Genomic DNA, 21,320 nt, shown 5'->3' on the forward strand with positions numbered 1-21,320 from the left:
AGGGCTCAGGTGTGGGTAGAAAGGTGCCCCAGAGGGTGTGGGGGACTTCGGGGGTGGTGGGGGAGGCTGAGGACTGCGTGTGTGCCCCTGGCTGAGGGCCAAGGGCGGGGCTGGGTGCCAGGCCTCCGGGGACACCTTGGTTAGGGTTAGGGTTAGGTTTAGGGCCAGGGATCCAAGGCTGGAAAGTTGCCCTTCAGGGACAGCAGGAGGGAGGCCCGGGTGCCCTGGGCAGGGTGGGCGCTGGGTGGAGCTAGGACGAGGCAGGTCACGGGGCTTTGTTCTCTCTGCAGGGCTGAACTCAGAGGGGCTTCCCCCTGACCTTCACCCTCACACACTCGGTCAAGGGGAAGCCAGGAGTGGGGTCCCAGAGGGGGACACAGTTCTCCCATGAATGTCCACCTGCTGGACCCCCTGTGTGGTCCTCAGGGGTTCACTGGGCCTCCACTGAGGGGCCCCAGGATCAGGGCTGGGCTTCACGCTCTCTCCCCAGCTGTGCCTCGCCCCTGACCTGTCCAGCCCTGTGTCCTTTTTGTTCCCCTGGCACCGGCTGTGCCTGGGCCCAGACCCACCTTTGCAGGCCAGTGCCTGACTCCAGCCATCCTTGGAAAGCTGAGCCCGGCGCTTGCCAGACCTCACCCACTCCTCCGGCTCCAGCTCTCACCAGACGGCCCTGGAGCCCAGGGTTCGAGCTGCCTCTGTGGCTCAGCCCCCATTCCACCCCGACGGGGTGCCCAGCCTTGGTTTACCCAGACGTACGATGAACATGGAGATGAGAGCGTCTGCCTCACTGGACCATCTGGTAGGCAGGGACCCGGCTGGCACCTCCTGCCTCCCTAAGCTCCTCGCCTACCATGCCCCCCAGAGTCAGCCCGACTCTCCCCCAGCCCCAGCAAGTCCTGGCTCGGCCCCCTGTACCACCCAGCTGCGGAATATCACACCAGGACCACCAAGCCTGCCTCTGCCCCAGGCCTGGAAGCTTCTCCCCAGACTCTCCCTGTGGCCGTCTCCTTCACACCCTTTCGTTCCGGCATGGTCACCTCCTCCGTGAAGCCCTCCGTGAGTCCCCCAGCCATCTCTGTGACTTCTCCTGGTTATTTTCCAGAATGACCATGGGCTTGTTTTTTCATTTGTTCACTGTTCGTCTCTTCCCCTGGGAGGGAAACTCCACAAAGTCGGGGACCTGGAGTTATTTGCAGCTGTGTCAGCGCTGCTGGGGCAAGTGGCTAGCTTACACCCATGACGGGACCTGGGGACAGGGATAGGCGTCTGCATGGGGATTGTCTAACAGTCCCTACAGGACGCTGGGGCCACCATGTACACTGGGGTCCTCCGGCAGCCAGCGTCCCCCGTTGTGCGGGGCTGGTCGTGACCAACCAGGAAGCTCCCCGGATCCCCCTGTTGCTTCCGCCTCCTGCAAGCACCTCTGTCCCCTCGACAAGCACAGCCTGGCCCCAGGGCCTCCCCCTCTCCTGGCCCCGTCACCCCCACCTCCTCACCACCCCCTCCCATCTCCCTTTGCTCCCCGTCCTTGCCAGGCTGCTCTTGACTCCCTGTCCCCTCCTTGAGCCATCGGGAAGGCCTGGGTCCTTGCAGAGTCTCTGCAGCCGCCCCTCCAGCAGGCTGCCAAGAATCATCACGGCATCGGGCCGGGCAGTTTCCACAAGCTTCCTCCTCCTGATCCTCCCCTCCGCCCCCTCCACCAAGCCCCCAAAATCTTTCACTCACACCCCAAATCACCCGGGCCCCCCACCTCAAACCAGAGGCCACTGGGGCAGAATCCAGCAGTTATCACCGCCCTCTCATGAAGTGTCCCACGCCCCCCAGAGCACATGTCCACAGCGAGGCCCTTCACGGCACTCAGGTTCGCTCCCTGCCTGCAGGTCCCAGCCAGCCCTGCTCTCGCTGTAGGTTGAGTTTCTCATGAGTGAAGGCCCCAGTCACTCTGATGCCACCAAATAGTGGAGACAAAACCAAGCTCTAAAGATTTTAAAAGAGAGAGAGAGGAGGAAAAAAAAAAAAAAAGGAAGGCCAGGTGTGGTGACTCACGCCTTTAATCCCAGGATTTTGGGAGGCTGAGTGGGGGCCTGGAGCTCAGGAGTTTGGGACCAGCCTGGGCAACAAAGTGAGACCCCGTCTCTACAAAACAATATAAAAATTAACCGGGTGTGCTGGTGTATGTCTGTGGTCCCAGCTAGGGAGGCAGAGCTAGGCTGAGGCAAGAGAATCGCTTGAGCCCGGGAGGTGGAGGTTGCAGTTAGCCCAGATCACGCCACTGCACTCCAGCTTGGGTGACAGAGCGAGATTCTATCTCAAAAATTAAAGCTTTAAGAATTTAAAGAAAGAAAAAAAAAAAAAAAAAGAAAGCCAGGCCAATGGCTCATGCCTGTAACCCCAGGATTTTGGAAGGCCAAGGCGGGTGGATTGAGGCCAGGAGTTTGAGACCAGCCTGGGCAACATAGCAAAACCCCATCTCTACGAAATTTTTTTTTTAAGTGAAAAATAAATCAAAAACTAAAAGCAAACAAGATAAATAGCCAAGCTCTCCGACTCAAGGCCTTTCGTGCCAACCGACGCCCATCTTGTTCGACCCAGCCTGTGTCTCTGCGTCTGCTGGAAAACTTCTGCCCTCGGCTGGCCCTGAACCCTGGGCTCCCCCAGTGCTGCCTCCCCAACCCCCGGCCTGTCCACTCTGCGAGGGGCAGTTCTCTGGTCACTGCCCTCTCCTGGCATCCCTCCGATCCACCTGGCCCCCTCGAAGGCTTCCCCGCCCCTTTCCTGTCTGTCTCTGTCTCCACTGAGAGCTTCTCTTCCTCACTCTCTTTACTCCTGGGCCAGATTCCCCAGCTCACCAGTGGCCACGATCAGTGGAAGGAAAGGGACCAAGGGACCCCAGCTCACGTGCAGGGAGAGGGCACAGCCCCCAGCTTTGCTCCCCACAGCAAACCCCTCCAGCACCTGCGGGTGCCCACAAAGTGATTCGCCAGGGAGGGGCGCTGCGGGATGTACTGTACTGAGGGATGTCCTTTCCCGCCCATGGTGCTAGCACACAGCGTCTCCTGCCCCGGTCTCTCCCAGTTCAGCTGGGACTTCAACACGCACCTCCAGCCTGCTACACAGGTCCTAACCGCTGGCTTCTCCCCTCAAATCCAGAGCAAGACCCTGCACCACCCAGACATCTGCCTTGTGGCCTCTGCACCTGGAGTGTCCCTGTGTCCTGCCCGCCTGGCACAGACCTCCTCCTGGATGACCCCTCAGGGCTTTGCTGCTTGGCTCCATCCCCTGGAGTCTGATGCCCTCAGCTTGCTCCATCCCAGAATTCAAACTAACTCATCGCCTGATGCAGCCGCTTGCTGGTCCCCATGCTGCTCGCTGGACCCTGCACCAGATTTGGAGACAGGACAACCGAGGGGCCAGAGTCCGCCCTCCACACACCTCCCTTAGAGTTTCAGAAGGGAGTGGCACTGAGGGAAGAAATGATTCTGCATCTCATTCTTGGGTAGACTCTTAGCTCTTCAGAGGAAGGCTATGTTCCTATTTAACCTCCCATCCAGCAGGGCCCACAAGGTCCTCAAACATGCATGGACTGCCCAGGTGCAGTGGTTCTTGCTTGCACTCCCAGCATGGGAGTACATGGGAGGCTGAGACAGGAGGATAGTTGGAGCCCAGGAGCTCAAGACCAGCCTGGGAAATATGGCAAGACCCCATCTGTACACACAAAATTTTTTTTAATTAGCTGGGCATGGTGGTATGTACCTGTGATCCCAGTTACTTGGGAGGCTGAGGCGGGAGGATCACTTGAGCCAAGGAGGTAGAGGCTGCAGTGAGCCTTGGTTGCACCACTGCACGTCAGTCTGGGCAACAGAGCAAGACCCTGTCACACACACACACACACAAACACACACACACACACACACACACACAAAAATATGCCCGGACTGCCTGAGGGGTGGCTGGGCCCCTGCTCGGGACACCTCCCCCCTTGCCCATGCCTGCCAGTCCAGGCTGAGTGGAGGGAAGGGCTGGAGGCAGGGGCTTGGCCAGGGAGGGAAGAAGTGAGAAGGGGGTGGACCACATGGACTGGGCATGCTCTGGGATGGTTTTTACTTTTGTTTCTTTGTTAAAATGTTGAGTGATTTGCACATCAACGTGGGGGGTGTACGGAGGAGAGGCTCGGGGGACGGGGAGGAAGGTGAATGGGCCACAAGATAGCGTCTGGGGAGGAGGAGCTGAGTGAGAGAGCAAGAGTCTGCCTTCTCCACGATGGTGATGTGGGCAGGAGAGAGGGCTGGACGGCCACAGGAGGACACCCCGCACCCTGGCTTCCCTGTCCTCTGTGATTCGGGAGGTGAGGGCGCACATCTGCTGAGAGAGCCTCCCAGAGCATCGTGAGCATCCTGGAGTGTGGCCTATTCCTCAGCCTGGGTTCCCGGAGAACAGGGCAGGGTTCCCCCACACTGTGGCCTGCTTGCGGGACGCACCACCAGAGCGACTGTCCTGCTGCCCTGCCGCTGCCGTGATGTCGAGCTCCCGCATTCTGGAAGTCCGAGATCCCGGGGTGGACAGGGCTGGTTCTCCCGAGGCCTCTCCCACTGCTGGGGGTCCCGGTGCCCCTTGGTGTGACTGTCCTGTGGATGCCTCACCCTCATCTCTGCTGTCTTCTCATGGGGAGTTCCCCACCATGGGTGTCCATGTCCACATTTCCTCTTTTTGTGAAACGGAGTCTCGCTCTGTCGCCCAGGCTAAAGTGCAGTGGCACGATCTCGGCTCACTGTAACCTCTGCCTCCCAGGTTCATGCCATTCTCCTGTCTCAGCCTCCTGAGTAGCTGGGATTACAGGTGCCCACCACCACACCCGGCTAATTTTTTTTTTTTTTTTTTTTTTGGTATTTTTAGTAGAGATGGGATTTCACTGTGTTAGCCAGGATGGTCTTGTCTCCTGACCTCGTGATCTGCCCGCCTCGGCCTCCCAAAGTGCTGGGATTACAGGCATGAGACGCTGCGCCCGGCCCACATTTCCTCTTTTTGTAAGGAAACCAGTCACACTGGATGAGTGGCCACCCACCTCCACCATGACCTCATCCAGCTAATGGCACCTGCAGCCACTCTGCTTCCAAACACGGTCATGCTCCGAGGGACTGGGCTGGGGTAGGGTTAGAACTTCACCATATGAACGTTGTGGGGGGCATGATTCAGCCCCAACAGGGTTGGGTAGGCAGAGGGGAGGAGGGTACACTCTCCAAGCCCCGGGGCAGGCCGATCATCACCCCAACCTTCAGCTCCAGGGCCTATGGGCCTCCCGCTCTGGCCACGTGGCTTTGTAGACCTGGGGCTGAGCGTGGTTTTGTGCTTTGTGTCTCCCTCTTGAAATTCTTAAGGTTTTTTTGTTTTTGTTTTTGTTTTGTTTTGTTTCAGATGGAGTCTAGATCTGTCGCCCAGGCTGAAGGGCAGTGGCACGATCTTGGCTCACTGCAAACTCCGCCTCCCAGGTTCAAGCAATTCTCCTACCTCAGCTTCCCGAGTAGCTGGGATTACAGGCGTGTGCCACCATGCCTGGCTAATTTTTGTATTTTTAGTAGAGACGGGATTTCACCATGTGGGCCAGGCTGGTGTCAAACTCCTGACCTCAAGTGATCCACCTGCCTCGGGCTCCCAAAGTGCTAGGATGACAGGCATGAGCCACCGCGCCCGGTCAAAATTCTTACTTTTGAACCACAGGGTCCTGCATTCTTATTTTGCTCTAGCTCCAAAAGTGAGGCAGCCAGTCCAGCCTTCAGGCAGTAGAGGGCGGGATGGGGTGGACCCCAGTCTCCATCTGCCTGTTCTCTTCCTGGCAAGGTTCCTGAAGCTCCCAGCGAAGAGTTTGGGGCTGCCCTTCTGCAGGCCAGGGGAGGGAACACAAGGGCAGATGGACATGGGCATTGCACCTGCTGACACGGCGTCTGGACGGGTGGGTGAGCAGGATGGCTGCAACCTGGAGGCGAGACCCTACTGCCCCGAGGGGAGCCGTTTCAGGATGGCCTCAGGATGGAGGCTGCATAGTGAGAACTGCAGGGCTGTGCCATGTGCTGCTCTGCAAGGGGGGCTTGGGGGCCCTTAGGGACCCCCAGGGAGGAGGCACGGGGAAGATACAAGCATGACCTATTCATCTCCACAGCGCTGGGCCTGGCCTGGTTCTAGCCCTGCCCATCATCTGGGCCACGGATCCCTCTGGTGCCTCCACTCGTGAGGCTCTGAGTAAGCCTCTGCCGGTCTTTGTGGTGTTTGGTGGGTGGGGGACTCGCTGCCTCCCATGGAGGCGGCTCCTGGTTCGGCCCCAGCCTGATGGGCCAACACTCTCCGCCCTGGGCCTTCCCGACCCCTGGCCTCTCTCCAGCCCCTCTTTGCCTCGGGAACCCCTGCAAATCCTTGCTGGTTGGATTTCCCAGGCCCAGCCGCTGGCCAGGGCTCCCTTCTCCCCTTCTCCTGGGCTGAGGTTTCCAACAGGGAAGCCTTCACCTCCTCCGGGGCTGCCCCACTTCGGCCCAGCTTAAGTCCTCCCCTGCCTCAGCTTTTGGGGTCTGGCCCCCGCAGTCATGCCTCCTCCTGACCCTGGAGCCGCTGTGTGGCCACTCACAGAAGCTGAGGGCAGTGAGGGCTGGAAACAGCCTCCATCCCTCCCCTCGGCCCTGCCTGTGCCTCTTGGGAGGGTCCCTGAGGCACCCCCATTAGAGCCTGGGGACACGAACCACTCGATGGTCAACTCCAGCGCCCAGAGCATGGAGAGCAGGGGCAGCGGGGGGACGAGGCAGCTGCCCAACAGCTCGGCATCAGCCAGGGAGCCCAAGACAGAGCAAGGCACCTGACGGGTAGGATGCAGGGGCGTCCCGGGCACAGCCCCTAAAGCCACCTGGAACCCACAGCCATTTGGGGTGCTCAAGGCAATGACCCCAGGCTTTGAGAAAAGGTTCCACCAAGTTCCATGAGCACCTGTAGGAGAGCCGGCCTCTGGGGAGATTTCACCCAAAGAGGCTACAACGCTCACATGGTGCTTATGGGATCACAGACGTGCTTGTCCCTGATGCTGCAGGAGAACCAGCCACTCACAGCTGAACCTGGTGGCCAGAGCTACTAGCGGGGACCAGGGGCAGCATGCCCCGCGCCCTCCCAGCCTTGACGAGCTGCCTGAGGCCATCTCGGCCCTTGCACCCCGTCTCCGTCCCCCAGGCCCCTGTAACTTGCTTAACGCTTCCTGAGAGGTGGTTTGGTTTTTTGGGTTTTTTTTTCTTCCTCTCCTCTTGTAGCAACAGATTAAAAAACAACAACACCCCAACCCAAGCCAAGATAGGTTCCAAACCTCAACCTGCCGCCGGAAGGGGGAAGTGAAACCCGGCGGGGGGTGGGGGCTCCGAGGCCGCCCCAGAAAGCCCTGAAAGCCACAGCACGTACACCCACTCCAGGAATCTGCCAGCACCCTGTGGGGTCCAGACTACAGGCCGATGGCAGAGGCTTCGAGTGACCCAGGCGCCGAGGAGCGGGAAGAGTTGCTGGGGTAAGGGCCTGTGGCGACACCCAGCGCCCTGTGCCATGTCCATGGGTGCATAGTCCTTGAGCTGCATGGATGGTGGAGAACGGGGGTGCCTGATGGGGAATCTGGGCTTCTCAATGAGAGAATGTGGATGTCCAATGGGGAAGCTGGGGACCCACAGACAGGTGTCAGGAAGTCTTGCCGGGACCCCCATCTCATAACAAGGGTGGAGGCCTCTTCTGCCTGCCTCTGTGCCCTGAACTCACTAGGGGAGGCGCGTGGGATCCTAAGCCCATGGTGGATGCCTGAAGCGGGGAGACCCCAAGACGTGGCCTGGACTGCTGGGGAGGAGCTGGGGACTGTGGGCCCTGTTAGCTTGGGAAGAAGCGAGGTGGGGGCTGGGGAGCAGCTGCTCTGGGAGGGGTGGCACTGGCCTGGGCCCAGCCACCTGCCCACAGGACTATCTGAGAGGGGTTATCCTGCCTTGAGGGTCTGGAGGCTGCCAAGCTTGGGGTCCAGCAGGCCTCAAGGCAGGACACCCAAAGCTGCCTCCGACTTGCTGTAAAGGACAAGGCCCAGGATTCTGACAGGTGCCTGTGCTGGGTGCCGGCCACCGTGTGTTGGTTGGGATGGGGACATGAGGGGGCATGGCAGAGGTTGTGTGTGGGACTACCAAGGCCAGAGCTGGGCAGAAAAACCCTGCAGCCAAAGGCCTCCTAGTGGGCAGCTGTACTCTGTGGTACCAATGGGCATCCAGCCCTGTGCTGGGGCGGGTGGAGAGGGCTAGGGGCCTGGTAACTGGGCTCCGTGGCAGGGGGGAGCTGCCGGCCAGCAGGCATCCAGGCATCGCAGCTAAGCCTCGCCAGGGGAACCTGAGTTGCCCCCGGTGCAGGTCCCAGAAGAGATGGGGGGGCTCAGGGCGTGGGGTGCGGGGACAGGCAGGGCTTTGAGGGGCAGAGGGGCGACATGCTAATGGTCAGGGGATGGCCCGTGCTGGGGATAGAGGCCAGCCTAGGAGCAGGCCAGCGGGGGCTGTGGCCTGGTGTGTGGAAGGGAAGGTGCTGGGGCCCAGGTCACAGAAAGGGCGTGACGCCCGGAGTCACACAGGATGAACCTGAGAGGAGGCCCAGGGTGATGCTCACACACCCCAAAACTGTAGCCAGGGCTGCTACCAGGCTCTGCCTGGGTGCTGACGGCAGAGGGTCCCTGTCTAATCGACCCAGGGCGGTGCAGGACCACCTCCCTGCCTTCATGCAAAGTGGGTCCTGGCCCCAGCTCCTGTGCTGTGTTGGCAGTTGCAGTCACTGTCCTGTGTCTGTGTCCTTGGTGGCTGTCACATTGCCGTGGGCCTGGTGTGTGTGAAGGGTCTGCATCTCGGACTTCTTGCTGCCAAATCCCACTGGGGCACAGGTGCGGGGGCTGCTGAAGGGACGCTGCGTGCCGTGAGTGGAGTGGAGGCTAAGCAGAGGCCGTGGCTGGCTGGGGGCTGGGTCGGGATGTCCGTGCCTGTCCCCAGGGAGAAGTGGGAGGATGCCCTGCCCAGGCCGTGCACAGGGAGACAGGCTGCTGGGCGCACAACAGCTGTGTCGGCTCCAAAACGGCCCCTCCTGTCAGCTCCGCCCCCAGCCCTGGACGAGGTGCTGCTCCTGGTCACCTCATGCCCATAGAAGGGCAGGACTTGAGCCTCTGGGCTAGGGCACCCCCGCCTTCCTCCTTGGCCTCATCCTTGGCCACCCCCTCCCAGCTGTCTCAAATGCCTTGATCCCCGGGGCCAGGCAGGGTGGGGGGTTGGGCGGCCATGGCCAAGGCACAGATGATCCTGGGGCATCTTGGTGCAGATCCCGGGAGGCCAGGGCTGCACCTGTGCCAGGGCTGTCAGGAGCTCCAGCTGGAGAACGATGGTTCTCCTGGGCTCTGCAGAGCCTGGACTCCCTCCTTGGACATCCCCGGCCCCTCCAAATTGCATGGGGTGGGGAGCCAAACCTGACCTTTCAGAATGAAACTGAGAGCCCATGCGGGGTAGGCTTCTCATTTCAAAAGGTGATTAAGGGAACTGGGGAGTTTCCTGTCTAGGATGGGACAGAAGGTCCCTCTGCACCCAAACAGGGATGTGTGGCCTGGGGGGCCCCCCGTGGGAGTCCCCAGGAAGGCCCAGGCTGGGCGGGTTCGGCTGAGGCTGGAGAAAAGCAGATGAGACATCCCCCCACGCGTCTCACAGGGCACCAGGGACGCCAGGCTGTGACGGTCTCAGGACATGCCCCCCACACGAGGCCCAGGGCAGGCCAAGCCCCTCCAGCCGGACAAGTGGGTCCAGCCCCTCAGACTGTCCCATGATGTGGCCCCTCCCCTCAGACTGCCTGGGATGGGGCCAAATTCCTCAGAACCACCCCTCCATGATGTGGCCTTTCAGATGCCCCCAGGACAGGACTGTCCTCTCCCACCGGGCCTCAGGCCAGAGCAGGTCCCCTGACCCTGGGCGGGATCCGGGCTCCACTTCGGCTGCCAGCCAGGCTGGACTTCAGTTCCTCCACTCGGGGGCACTCCTGTCTCGCCCGGTTGTCCAGCTGACAGTCACTAGCTTGTCCTTGTCCCTTGGGGGCAGGGACGAGGATTTCACAGAGCTCCCTTGTGACTCTGGGGGGACTCCCTGGTGACGCTAGGGGGACGCCTGCCCTCCTTAGCCCCCAAGAGCAAGACTCCCCACCCTGAGAAACTACCCAGCCTTGGGGGCCTTGAGGCGATGAGGACGGGGCAGTCCCGGCCCACAGCTAGGGAGGGTCAGGACACCCTCTCAGACCTTGGGTTCAACATATCCAAATGTTGGAACCCAACTCTGCAGGGGTGCACCCTCCCTGGGGTCACGCTGTGTATGTGGCTGCAGTGCCTGTCCTTGGCCCAGCTGCCCTGGGGCTCCCATCCCATGCCCACACCTAGAAGGCAAGTCTGCCTGCCCGCATGCCATCCCACAGATACCCTGGCGGCTCTCTCAGTCTGCCCCTGTGCAACCCAGGCCCCCACCAGGAAGACCCTGCCCCCAGTCTGTTCCCCATGCATGACCAGGCCGTGTCTCCCACGCAAAGAACCATTCACCAGCTACAGGCAAAGACCATGGCTCTGGGTGGCCAGGCCAGGCCCTCCTGGCCTGGCTGAACTCACTTCCCATCCCACCGGCTTTCCCAGCTCTTCCCAGTTTTGGAAGGTGTCAGAGCCCTGGCACGTGCCCCTCCTAGCATCACCCAATCACCCTGCCCCTCTGCAGACCTTCAAAGGCTTGCCCAGCCCGCAGTGGGAGGCTGCTGCCCGGCGCCTTGGCAGGACCTGCCATGGACAGCTCCAGTCCTGCAGCCCCACCTGGCCCATCAGAGCCTCCCTCGCTTCTCCATGTGCTGAGCTGAGTTGGGAAGGGGAGGGATGACCTGAGGGACCTCTCTGGCAGGGACCCTTCTGGACTCTGTCCCTGGAGAGCCTCAGAGCTCTAGATTCTGCAGGAGGACGGGGCTGAACTCACCTGGAGGCCCCAGGCAGCCCCTGGGAAGCCTTCATCTGAGCAGCAGAAACCTACGGGATGGAGCCCCCCAGGCAGCCAGGCCCTTGGGGAGCCCTCCCGCCCACCTTCCCTCCGAGTAAGGGCCGGGCACCACCCAGAGGATGCACAATGCTCCAAGCTGGGGTAGGCGGCCCTGAGAGCCCCCAGCAGTGCCCATGGCTGCTCAGGAAAGAGGGCAGAGCTGGGGACAGTCGGGGAAGCCACCTCAGCCCCAGCCCTGGCCCCACAGGGGCTGCTGAGGGAGGTTGGGATTGAGGTCTAAGCCCTGGGGCTCCCTCCCTACACCTTCCTGTGGTCAAGACCTGATGTCTGGACCCGGGATCCCTGGGGAGGTCCCCTTCCTCCTGCCCTGGGCAAGGGGTCTCAGGCACCTGGAAGTTTCCCAGGGACGCAGAAGGATGTCTTCTTCCTCTTGGGCTGGCAGGCGCTGCTGTCCGCTGACACCCAGCTGGGCTGTTTGCACAAATGGGAGCATCACAGGCCCCACCCCCGCTGATTCTAGAAGCCAGAATCCTTCCTTCCCCCGCCCCCTTCCTGGTTGCCTTGTGTCTCCTAAAACAATCCTGTAGCCACAGAAGGGCAGTGCCAGGAGGGTCTGGGGGCCAGGTGGTCCAGCTGGGACAGGCCCTGGCAGGTGGCACCTTGGGGTGGCAGGATGGTGGGCCTCCCCTCCACTACCCTACAGGCCAGCCTGCTCAGTTCCCTGAGAAGGTGCCAGACGGATGGGTGAGCCCTAGAGAAGAGGAGGGTGTCGGCAGTGGAAACAGCCAAGTGGTCTCCCGCTCTGAGTCCTCAGGCTGGTGAGGGGTGGGGGTGTGAGCTCTGCCTTATAGTCCCAGCCCCTGAGATCCCACTGCTGGGGGAGAAGGAGGGGGATGGGCTGCAAGGCCCCAGGGCTGGTCTCGCATGAGCTGCTATAGGCCTAGGAGTGCTTTCTGGGTGAGTAAGCCCTACCCCTCTGAGGCCTCAGTTTCCCCATCTGCACACTCAGAATGTAGCTACTCAGACCAAACACTCGCTCCATGCCAGTCTTTGCCAAGTTATTTATTTATTCATATATTTATTTATTTATTTGAGACAGAGTCTCGCTCTGTGGCCCAGGCTGGAGTGCAGTGGCACTATCTCGGCTCACTGGAAACTCCGCCTCACAGGTTCAAGCAATTCTCCCACCTCAGTCTCCCGAGTAGCTGGGATGACAGGCACCTGCCACTGCCCCCCGCTAATTTTTGTATTTTTAGTAGAGACAAGGGTTTCACCATGTTGGCCAGGCTGGTCTCGAACTCCTGACCTCAGGTGATCCACCCACCTCAGCCTCCCAAAGTCCTGGGATTACAAGCATGAGCCACCGCGCCCCACTTTTGCCAAGCTTTTTAAACCAAACCTCTTGTTTCATCCCCCAAAGCTGTGAGGCAGGTCCCTGGAGCTTCCCATTTCACAGATGGAAACCGAGGCTCACTGGGGCCAAGTGCGTTGTCCAAAGGCTGCTCCCTGCCTGGGGAGGGGCCAGAGTCCTTGCCCCCGTGGGATTCGGGTGCTGAGGGCCCACAAGACCTGCGGGCATCAGCAGGGAGCAGGACCGGGCTGCCCTTCCCGGGGACTCTCTGACCCCACACCACACACCAGCCACTGGACTCAAAGGCTCCCGAGAGCGCCCGAGCACTGCTCATGGCCAAAGCTCAGCATGCAACCAAAGGGACCTCCCGGAAAAGCAGAACTGGGACTGGGCACTGCTGCACCAACAAGGTCCTCCACTTCCCTCTAGCCCAGCCCCACCCAAATCCCAACCCTCAGCATCTTTTTGGGGGGCCACTAAAGACCTTCTGGGAGATGGCAACCCAGGACCACAAGGCAATCGGAGAGGGCTTTCCGCATGCGCCGAGGCAGACAGAACCAGGCCCTGGCTGTGGACGAGGATGTATTGATACTTAGAAGAGAGGGAGGCGAGCGGGTTGGAGGGGCTCGGCCAGGGGGCAGCTCAGCAGGGTGCCTTCCCCAGGGTTAGACTGTCTCCAGCCAGCCCAGCCCCCACCCCGTCCCCAACATCTAGGGACCTGCAAAGAGGTTCGAGGGGCTGTATGGGGGTGGGGTTGATAGGAGATTAGGGGGTTGAGAAAGTCAGGCCTCCTAGCCGTGTACACCCAGCACAGCCCCGCCAGTGCCAGACACAGGCAGATAAGGGAGGAGAGAGATGTTGAGCAGGGGTGGAGGGAGGAAAGCCCCTGGCCCTTTCTTGGGGCCAAGCAAGTCCTATCCAGACTCCGTCTGCTAACTGCCTCCAAGCTGCTTGTGCTCTGTCAGGGAAGGGAGTTTGTGGCAAGGAGGGCCTTTGAGTCACCTGTATCCCCCGGCAGGAGGGGGCAGGCACTCTGGCACTGACCGTGAAGCCTAGAGCAGGGCCGCTCTGTGCAGGGCATTCAACAGCATGAAGGGTTCTAGCATCCCTCCTGGGTTCCTAGTTTCCCCGGGAGCAGGGGTGCAGATGCAGGGGCCTCTACACACACCGCACGCTTGGGGAGAGTGGCTGAGGTGTCCAGGAGGCCCTGTCCACTGGGGCAGGGGGTGGGTTCTATACCCAGTGCCCTTCCCAGAGCCCCCGATCTCCAGCTGCCCACGGGCTGCAGATGAGGGTTCAAAGTTGCACATGGGTCACTGCCCTGCTCTACCCCTGGCAGGTGGGACCTCACCTATTGCTCCTTTCTGCTCCAGAGAAGAGCATGCCCCCCTCATCTCAGAGGTGCCTCTGCTCCTCCTTCCTGGGTGGAAATTACACTTTTGACAGTTTGGTTTCTGAGGCAAGGCTGACTCCTCCTCTTCTCCAGGGTACCTCTCCTCAGAAAAGCAATGGGACTTGGGATGGAAGGATCTAGCCAATTCATTCCAGATGAATCTAGAAACAATCCTTTAGCCTTTCTCCTAGACTCAGTCCCAACCAACATCTGAGCTTCATCATCACCACCCAGCACCCAACATTTACCACCTAGCCCCCAGCGCCCAGCTCCCAGCACCCAGCACCCACCACCCACCACCCTGGACCCTACCCATGGCTCTGGCCCATTCTCCTGCTGTCAACAGTGCTTGCTTGGACAGATGCCTGCTCCAAGCATTTGGAGGCTGCCTCCTTTTTAAATCAGAGACATTTATCTACTAGGGATCACTTGGGAGCCACTGAGGCCACCACCCTGTCTTCCCCTGTCCCCATCGGCTTGTTCAAAGCACCTTGCACTGGGATGCTGCTCTGTGAACACATATTTGCAGGTATGTGTCAGGAATGATGAGAATGTGTCAATAAGAAGACAGATCCCTACCCCTGTAGCCCCTGCTTAGGCTCTATCAAGGTGCTCAGCCTCCTGGGCCATGGTGGTCTGCTTTTTCTTGGGCCATGAGCTTATGAACCATGTCTTAGTCACGTAAGAAAGGAAAAATAAAGATTAGAAAAGAATCAATTATGGAGAACAGTATGAACACATGAAAAGATGAATGAAGAGTGATAGGAAGTAGGAACAAATGGATGGATGGATGGATGGATAATTGAATGATGGATGGATGGATAATTGAATGATTGATGGATGGATGGATGCATGGATGGATGGATGGATGGATGAGTGGATGGATGGAAGGATGAGTGGATGGATAGGTGCATGGATAGATGGACAGGTGAATGAATGGATGGGCAGATGGATGGGGGTGGATGGATGAATGGGTGGATGGACTCATGTATAAATAGAATATAACTCATGTATAAATAAAAATAATTATTTAGTAATTGATTAATGGATGAACAAATGAGCAGATGAACAAAAATAGATTGATGGACAGAAGAACATATGTGTATATGGATGTTTGGAGGAAAGGACGAATGGATGGGTGGATAGATAAATGCAAATGTGATATTTAGAATATTTAACAAAGCATGTGGTACAAATATTAATCTATGAGAATGGGTGCTGATTATATTCATACATTGAACTGTGTTGTACCTGTGTATACTGGCTGATCATCAGCCCAATAGCTAAGTGAGCAGATATGCCAAAACAAAAGATGAGTGGATTCATGGATGAATGGATGATGGACGAATGGGTGTATAGATGGGTGAATGAATGTATTGGTGGAAGGACACATGAAATGGAAGTACGGATGGGTGGATGAGTGGATGGCTGGAATATGGACATGTAAATGATTGGAAAGATTAATAGAAGGATGTGAGGAGAGGTAGACATATGGATGGATATGGGTAATAGATAGATGAATAGAATAGATGGATATATGGGCGGATATAACAAGAGATGAGTAGAAAGATAAATGGATAGATAATGAATCAATAGACAACTGAATCCGTGCTAGGTGAACGATTAGAAAGACAGATGTGTGAGCAGACACTACTAAATCAGTAATTTTGCACTGTCTTCCTGGAACACGTCCTCCCATTTCTCTCATCTCTTTTTAAATAAGAAAAGAATTACTTCTTTCCATGAGGCTTTCATATATAAAAATCCAAGGAAATAATTACTTATTTCCATGAGGCTATCATACATAAAATATCAATCCCCTCAGAACTCCATATGCCTTTACTTTGATTTATATTTTCTGTCATATTTTCCATCATCTGACCTTTATTTATTTATTTATTTATGTGTTTGTTCCAAATGAAACATGATCCTCACTGAGAGTAGGGACTTTGTTAGTGCTGAATTCCCAGCACCTTCAAAGTGTCTGAGTTCAGTACAAATTTATTGAATAAATATATGGAAGGATGGAGAGATAGATGGATGGATGGATGGATGGATGGATGGACGGACGGACGGACGGACAGATGGATGGATAGATGGATGGATAAATATATGGATAGATGGACTCATATACAAATTTGTAAATGGAGAAATTAATGGATAGATGTTTGGTTGGTTGAGTGAATAGGTGGGTGGAAAATAATAAGTAACATTGATTATGGGCAGACTATGTTCCAGTAACTGTTGTAAGTGTTAAATCATTTAGATGACTTAATAGACAAACTGATGGGCACACATGTGTACAGAAGGGTAAACACACATGTGTGTGTATAATTGAAAATGGGATTCGCTAGGTGAGAAGATAGATGGGCATATGGATGGATAGTCAGAAAGATGTATGAATGGATGTATGGACGGTATGGGGAAATAGAATATTTGGACAGATAAATGAAAATAAGAAAAGAAGAACATTTGGATATAGAAAGATACATTAAAGAAGGATAAATAGCTCACTGTTTGGCTGGCTGGACAAATGGACATACAAATGGATGAGTGAACATGTAGATAATAGTAATTAGCATGTAATGAGTGGTTAAGTTCCAAATGGATAGATGGCTTGCTAAATGCTTCTAAGTGTTTTCTACATATTTAGACATTTAGATAAATGGATGGATGGCTAAATGGATGGCTTACTGAATGCATATGTGAAGTGTTTTCTATGTACTAAGACATTTAGGTAAATGAATGGAAGGATCGATGGATGGATGTCAGATACTTGTTCAATGAATAGATGTATAGAGGGGGTGGACATGGTTATATGGATGGATGCCTGAAAGGGTTAAATAGAAAGATATATTATGTTTATATAGATAATTGGATGAATAGATACATTGGAAATTGATGATTGATAAATGATACATGAAAAGACAGGCATTCATATAGAAGGATGGATGGGTGAATGGATGGGTGAATGGATGGATGGATGAATAATGGATAGATAAATAGATGAGTGGTTGGATGGACGGATGAATGGATGGGTAAATGAATGGATGGCTAGGTGGATAGATGGATGAGTGAATGGATGGATGGATGGATGGATGGATGGATGGGTGGATAAATGGATGGATGGATAGGTGGATAGATGGATGAGTGAATGGATGGATGGATGGATGGATGGATGGATGGATGGATGGATTGATGGCTGGGTGGATGGATGGGTAAATGGATGGATGGATAGTGGATAGATGGATGAGTGAATTGATGGATGGATGGATAGATGGATGGATTGATGAGTGGATGGATGGGTGAATGGATGGGTGGATGGATGGTCGGATGGATGGATGAGTGGATAAATGGATGGATGAATAGATGGGTGGGTGGATGGGTAAAATGGATGGATTAACTGATAGATGAATGGAGAGACGGACAGAGAGATGGATGAATGAGTGGGTGGATGGATGAGCACACACATAACAGTGGAGTTGACATCAAATACTCTCCCATATTGTCCCTCACAAGACATGCCCTAGTTGTAAAACCTTGAGTCTTGGCCACTACATATAAGTATCTGTTCTTGTCACTTTCCATCTATCAGCATTTCTGACAGATGATCATTCCCTAGTGACAGGGAAGTCCTGCCATTCCAAGGTAGCTCTTTTCCCTGTGGGAATATTCTTCCTTCTTTTGAACTAAAATACGCCTTGGCCACATTTCATTCCTGGCTCTCTGTGGCTGGGACTCCCTCCAGAAGTCAAAACAGGAGGCAAGGAGGAAACAGGCAGGTTGAGGTACAAATGAAGCACAAGCTCACTGCGCCCCCACCCCAGGTAGTCTCACCTGACCTGGGTGATCTGGCCTCCCTGAGTGATCTCACTTTCTCTGTGTGGTCTCACCTACCCCTGGTAATCCCACCTCCCCTGAGTGATTTAACTTTCCCTAGGTGATCTCACCTCCCCTGAGTGATCTCACCTCCCCTGGGTGACCTCACCTCCCCTAGGTAATCTTGCCTTCCTTGGTGATATAGACTTCTCTTGGTGACCTCCCTTCCCCTGCGTGATCTCACCTCTCCCAGGTGATCTCACCTTCCCAGGGTGACCTTTCCTCCCCTAGGTAATCTTGCCTCCCCTGGGTGATCTCACCTCCCCTGGGTGATCTCTCCTTCCCTAGGTGACCTCACCTCCCCAAGGTAATCTGGCCTCCCCTGGGTGATCTTGCCTCCCCTGGGTGACCTCCCCTCCCCTGGGTGATCTCACCTCTCCAAGGTAATCTGGCCTCCCCTGGGTGATCTTGCCTCCCCTGGGTGACCTCCCCTCCCCTGGGTGATCTTACTAAATGTTTGTCCAACCTGAGGTCCAACCCTGGCCACCATCCCTCCTGCTTACTCCAGAATCCTGTGGTCTCTGCAGCTCTGTGGACGCTGGGTATGTGGGGTCAACACCGTGGTCTCTAGTGTCCATTCCCTGCTCCTCCTGGGTTGTGCCGGGAGAGGGGAGATGCTGTGGGCTCCTCTCTCCAGGACTGGCCGAGACCCATCCTGGTGCGTGCATAGGGAGTGGGGACGGACTTCCTGACCCCCGCAGTCTCCATGGGCTAACCCACCACCTGAGTCACCACAGCCCGAGCTATGGACCCATGTGGAATTTTCCGACTGTCGCCGCCACCCCCGGGCGCGCTGCCCTCAGCAGTGATTCACTCGCTCACAGTGAATCTGTTCACAGCCTCACCCTTGCTTCCCTCAGTGTTCCCAAGGTGCTACGCAGCCCCAACTGCCTGGCCCGGCCAGAGTCATGATAGCTGGGGAAACAAGAGGGGGCTGCTCTCCATGGATGTGGGGATGGGGAGTGGCATGGGCGGGTGGCTGCGCATGCACAGATGGTGGCCCGGGACAGTAACCCGGTGGCCAGCGGCCGGCAGACCCGGCTCTGGTTCTGGCTGTGCCAGGCCCTGGCTCTGTGACCTTGGAGGCCAGTGCTGCTGGCTGGACCTTGGTTTCTCCATCCGGGACATGGGTACAGTGGTGGTTCTGAGTGTCAGCAAGCTGGGCAAGCCACCGGATGTGAGACTGCCGTCGTGGAGCTGACCCTCGGTGAGCCCTGAACACGAGTCCTGACCCTCCCCTCTCCGGGCCACCCGTCCCTCCCCTCGCCCGGCCACTAGCCCCGAATGTTCTCCAGTGAGTCACAGTAGCCAAGCCCAACCAGAGGAGCAGAGGGCTGGGCTGCTCCTCCCTGGGCCAGGGCCAGAGGACGGGGGCAAGGGGGGCCTGGCTGGCGAGGGCACCAGGGCGACTTTGTGCCCACTGGCCACCTCTTGGGACCATGGTGTCCCAATACCAAACCGAAGACGCCACGTTGGTGGCATCTCTGCTTCTCGGGGCATCTCTGCAGTCTGGTCGGTTAGGGGGGCACCAGGAAAGGCAGCAGCCTCCCCATTTGGGGACCAGAGAGGGTTCCTGGGGTGCCAAGCCTTCTCCAGAGGTGACAACGAGAGCAGAGGCCGGGAATGAACAAAGGGAAAGTGGAGAACCAGGAGCGGGGGAGAGGGGAGGAGGGGAGAGGAAGGGAGGGGAGGGGAAGGGAGGGGGGAGGGAAGGAGGGAGGGAGACAGAGATAGGGACAGAGACACCAGAGGGAAAGGAGAGAGGAGAGAGGGGCTGAGTGCGAGACGGGGAAGGAGGGGACGGGACAAAGAGGAACCAGCGAAGGGTCCAGGCCTGCGGTGATGGTGAGGGAGGTGGCAGGTTGAGTGGGGGCTGGACCCGAATGGCCGACGAAGAAGAAGAACAGAGGAGGGCCCGGGCAGGGCCTGGCAGAGGGCATAAGGCACTCTGAGGTGGGAGGCAGCGATGGGCAGAATAGGCCCCAGTGCCTGGGCAGGGGCACCACGGAGGGCTAGGGGAGACCGAGAGGTGGGCAGCGGCTGCCAAGGTGGCCCGAGGGGAGAGGCGGAGGGAGGAAAGGAAAGAGGAAGGGAGGGAGGGAGGGAAGGAGGCAGCCACGCTGCCCATCAGCGGGCCACAGAGATCTGGCTGAGCCCCACTCTGCTGGGCTGGGAGGGTTTTCGCTCTGACATTTTTACTCTTCTGGGGAGGAGGAGGTGGAGGTGGAAGAGATGGAGGCGGGAGGAGAAGGGGGCTGGGGGAAACAAAAGGGAAGCAGCTGCTGGGCGTCCTGAAGTAAGAGAGGGGAACGGGAGACCCACAGTCAGGGAGACCCGCAGGGATGGGGACACAGGGACCAGTCTGCCCACAGGGAGCCGGCCCGCAGACTCCTGTGCCAGGGTCCAGAGGGGCCAAGACACACAGGCAGAGGGTCACAGGGACGAGCAGACCACCAGACAGAGAGAAGGGACAGGGGAGGGGTGAGAGCCAGTGAGAGACCGAGGGCCAGGGCAGAGCGCAAAGGAAGCGCAGGAGCGAGAGGGGCAGGGAGAGGCAGGAAAGCCAAGGAGAGCCAGGCATAGCGGGCAGGGGTGCGGGAGGAGAGCAGCAGAGAGGAGGACCAGCAGGACAGGAGCCTTCGAAGATGCTGCTGTATCCCTGGGGCTGGGGTCAGGCCAGGTCGCCGCCTGAGCAGAGGCTGCAGCATGGGCAGTCCTGAACTGAGAAGGAACTCTAGCAGACAGGGCCTGGATACCCTCTTGAGGTAGGTCCCTCCTGCCCGGGCTGGGCATGGAGGGCAGGGCAGGGTAGGATGCCAGTGCTGGGCTGCCACATGCACTGGGCCAGGCCCCCGGGCATGGGGCCACTGGGCCTCCCCCAGCTTCAGTGGGCTCCACTGCCCAAGAGTGGGCAGGGAGAAGGGGCCAGGCTGGCCGCGTGTCCACGTGTGAGTGTGGAGGCTGCTTGAGGCCTCTCCTCCTCCCAGCTCCTGGCAGCCGCCCACGCATCCTCCTCCCCTGTCCCACCTGCACTGCCGGCTGCACTGTCGCTCGCTCGCACCTCTCCCCGAGCCCCAGGCTTCTGCTCAACTCTGAGCCCCCAGGATGAAGGGCCCATCCTCTGAGTGGCCTCTGGAGCCTCCCGTGGGGTCCTTCAGACCCTGGGCACGCTCCTGCCACCCTCACTTCACAGATCATGAAACGACTTTGGGCTGAGCTCACCCGCCTTGGCCACATCACACCAACCCTGAGTGGGAGGCTCCTCAGGGCCAGGGAGGGTACCTGGGCCTTGTCTACCTGCAGGCATTGGGCCAGTGTGGTGCCCTCTCCCCGCCTGTTTCTTCCTCTGTAAAGTAGTGGTGTGACCCCTCATGGGGTCAAGCAGGAGAGCAGAGTTTGGAGGGCCCAAGGCTCCTCAGGACCCAGCCTGGGCAGTCAGAGATATCCCTCTGTATCTTCAGCCACTCTGAGCCACCTGTAGTGCCCTTCCTCCTCCTCAACCCTTTCAGGTTTTTAAGCCAAGTTGAAACACCACCACCTCCTTGAAGGCTGCCTTGCTTCTTCCTAACCTGGAGGGCTGCCCTGCTCTGACTCCCTTTGATGGCATAGAGCATGCTGGCCGGACCTCAAGCTCCTGGGAGGCAGAGCTGGCATCAGTCAGCCT

At 57.7% G+C, this 21,320-nt stretch overlaps 1 protein-coding gene across 2 annotated transcripts in view; it reads left to right on the forward strand.

Annotated features, from left to right (window-relative positions):
- Nucleotides 1-7,291: 7,291 nt before the first annotated feature.
- LSP1 (lymphocyte specific protein 1) overlaps nt 7,292-21,320 on the forward strand; it is a 38,740-nt gene continuing 24,711 nt past the window's right edge. The window contains exon 1 of one of the 2 annotated variants that reach the window (XM_025356741.1): nt 7,292-7,528. In XM_025356741.1, coding sequence (XP_025212526.1) covers nt 7,476-7,528 — 53 coding nt within the window. In that variant the 5' untranslated portion in view covers nt 7,292-7,475. Of the gene's footprint in view, nt 7,529-20,325; nt 20,422-21,320 lie in introns of those variants that run through there. The other variant, XM_025356745.1, reaches the window with a different exon arrangement.

This window comes from Theropithecus gelada, chromosome 14 (assembly GCF_003255815.1).
Source record: "Theropithecus gelada isolate Dixy chromosome 14, Tgel_1.0, whole genome shotgun sequence".
Taxonomy (NCBI): Eukaryota; Metazoa; Chordata; class Mammalia; order Primates; family Cercopithecidae; genus Theropithecus; species Theropithecus gelada.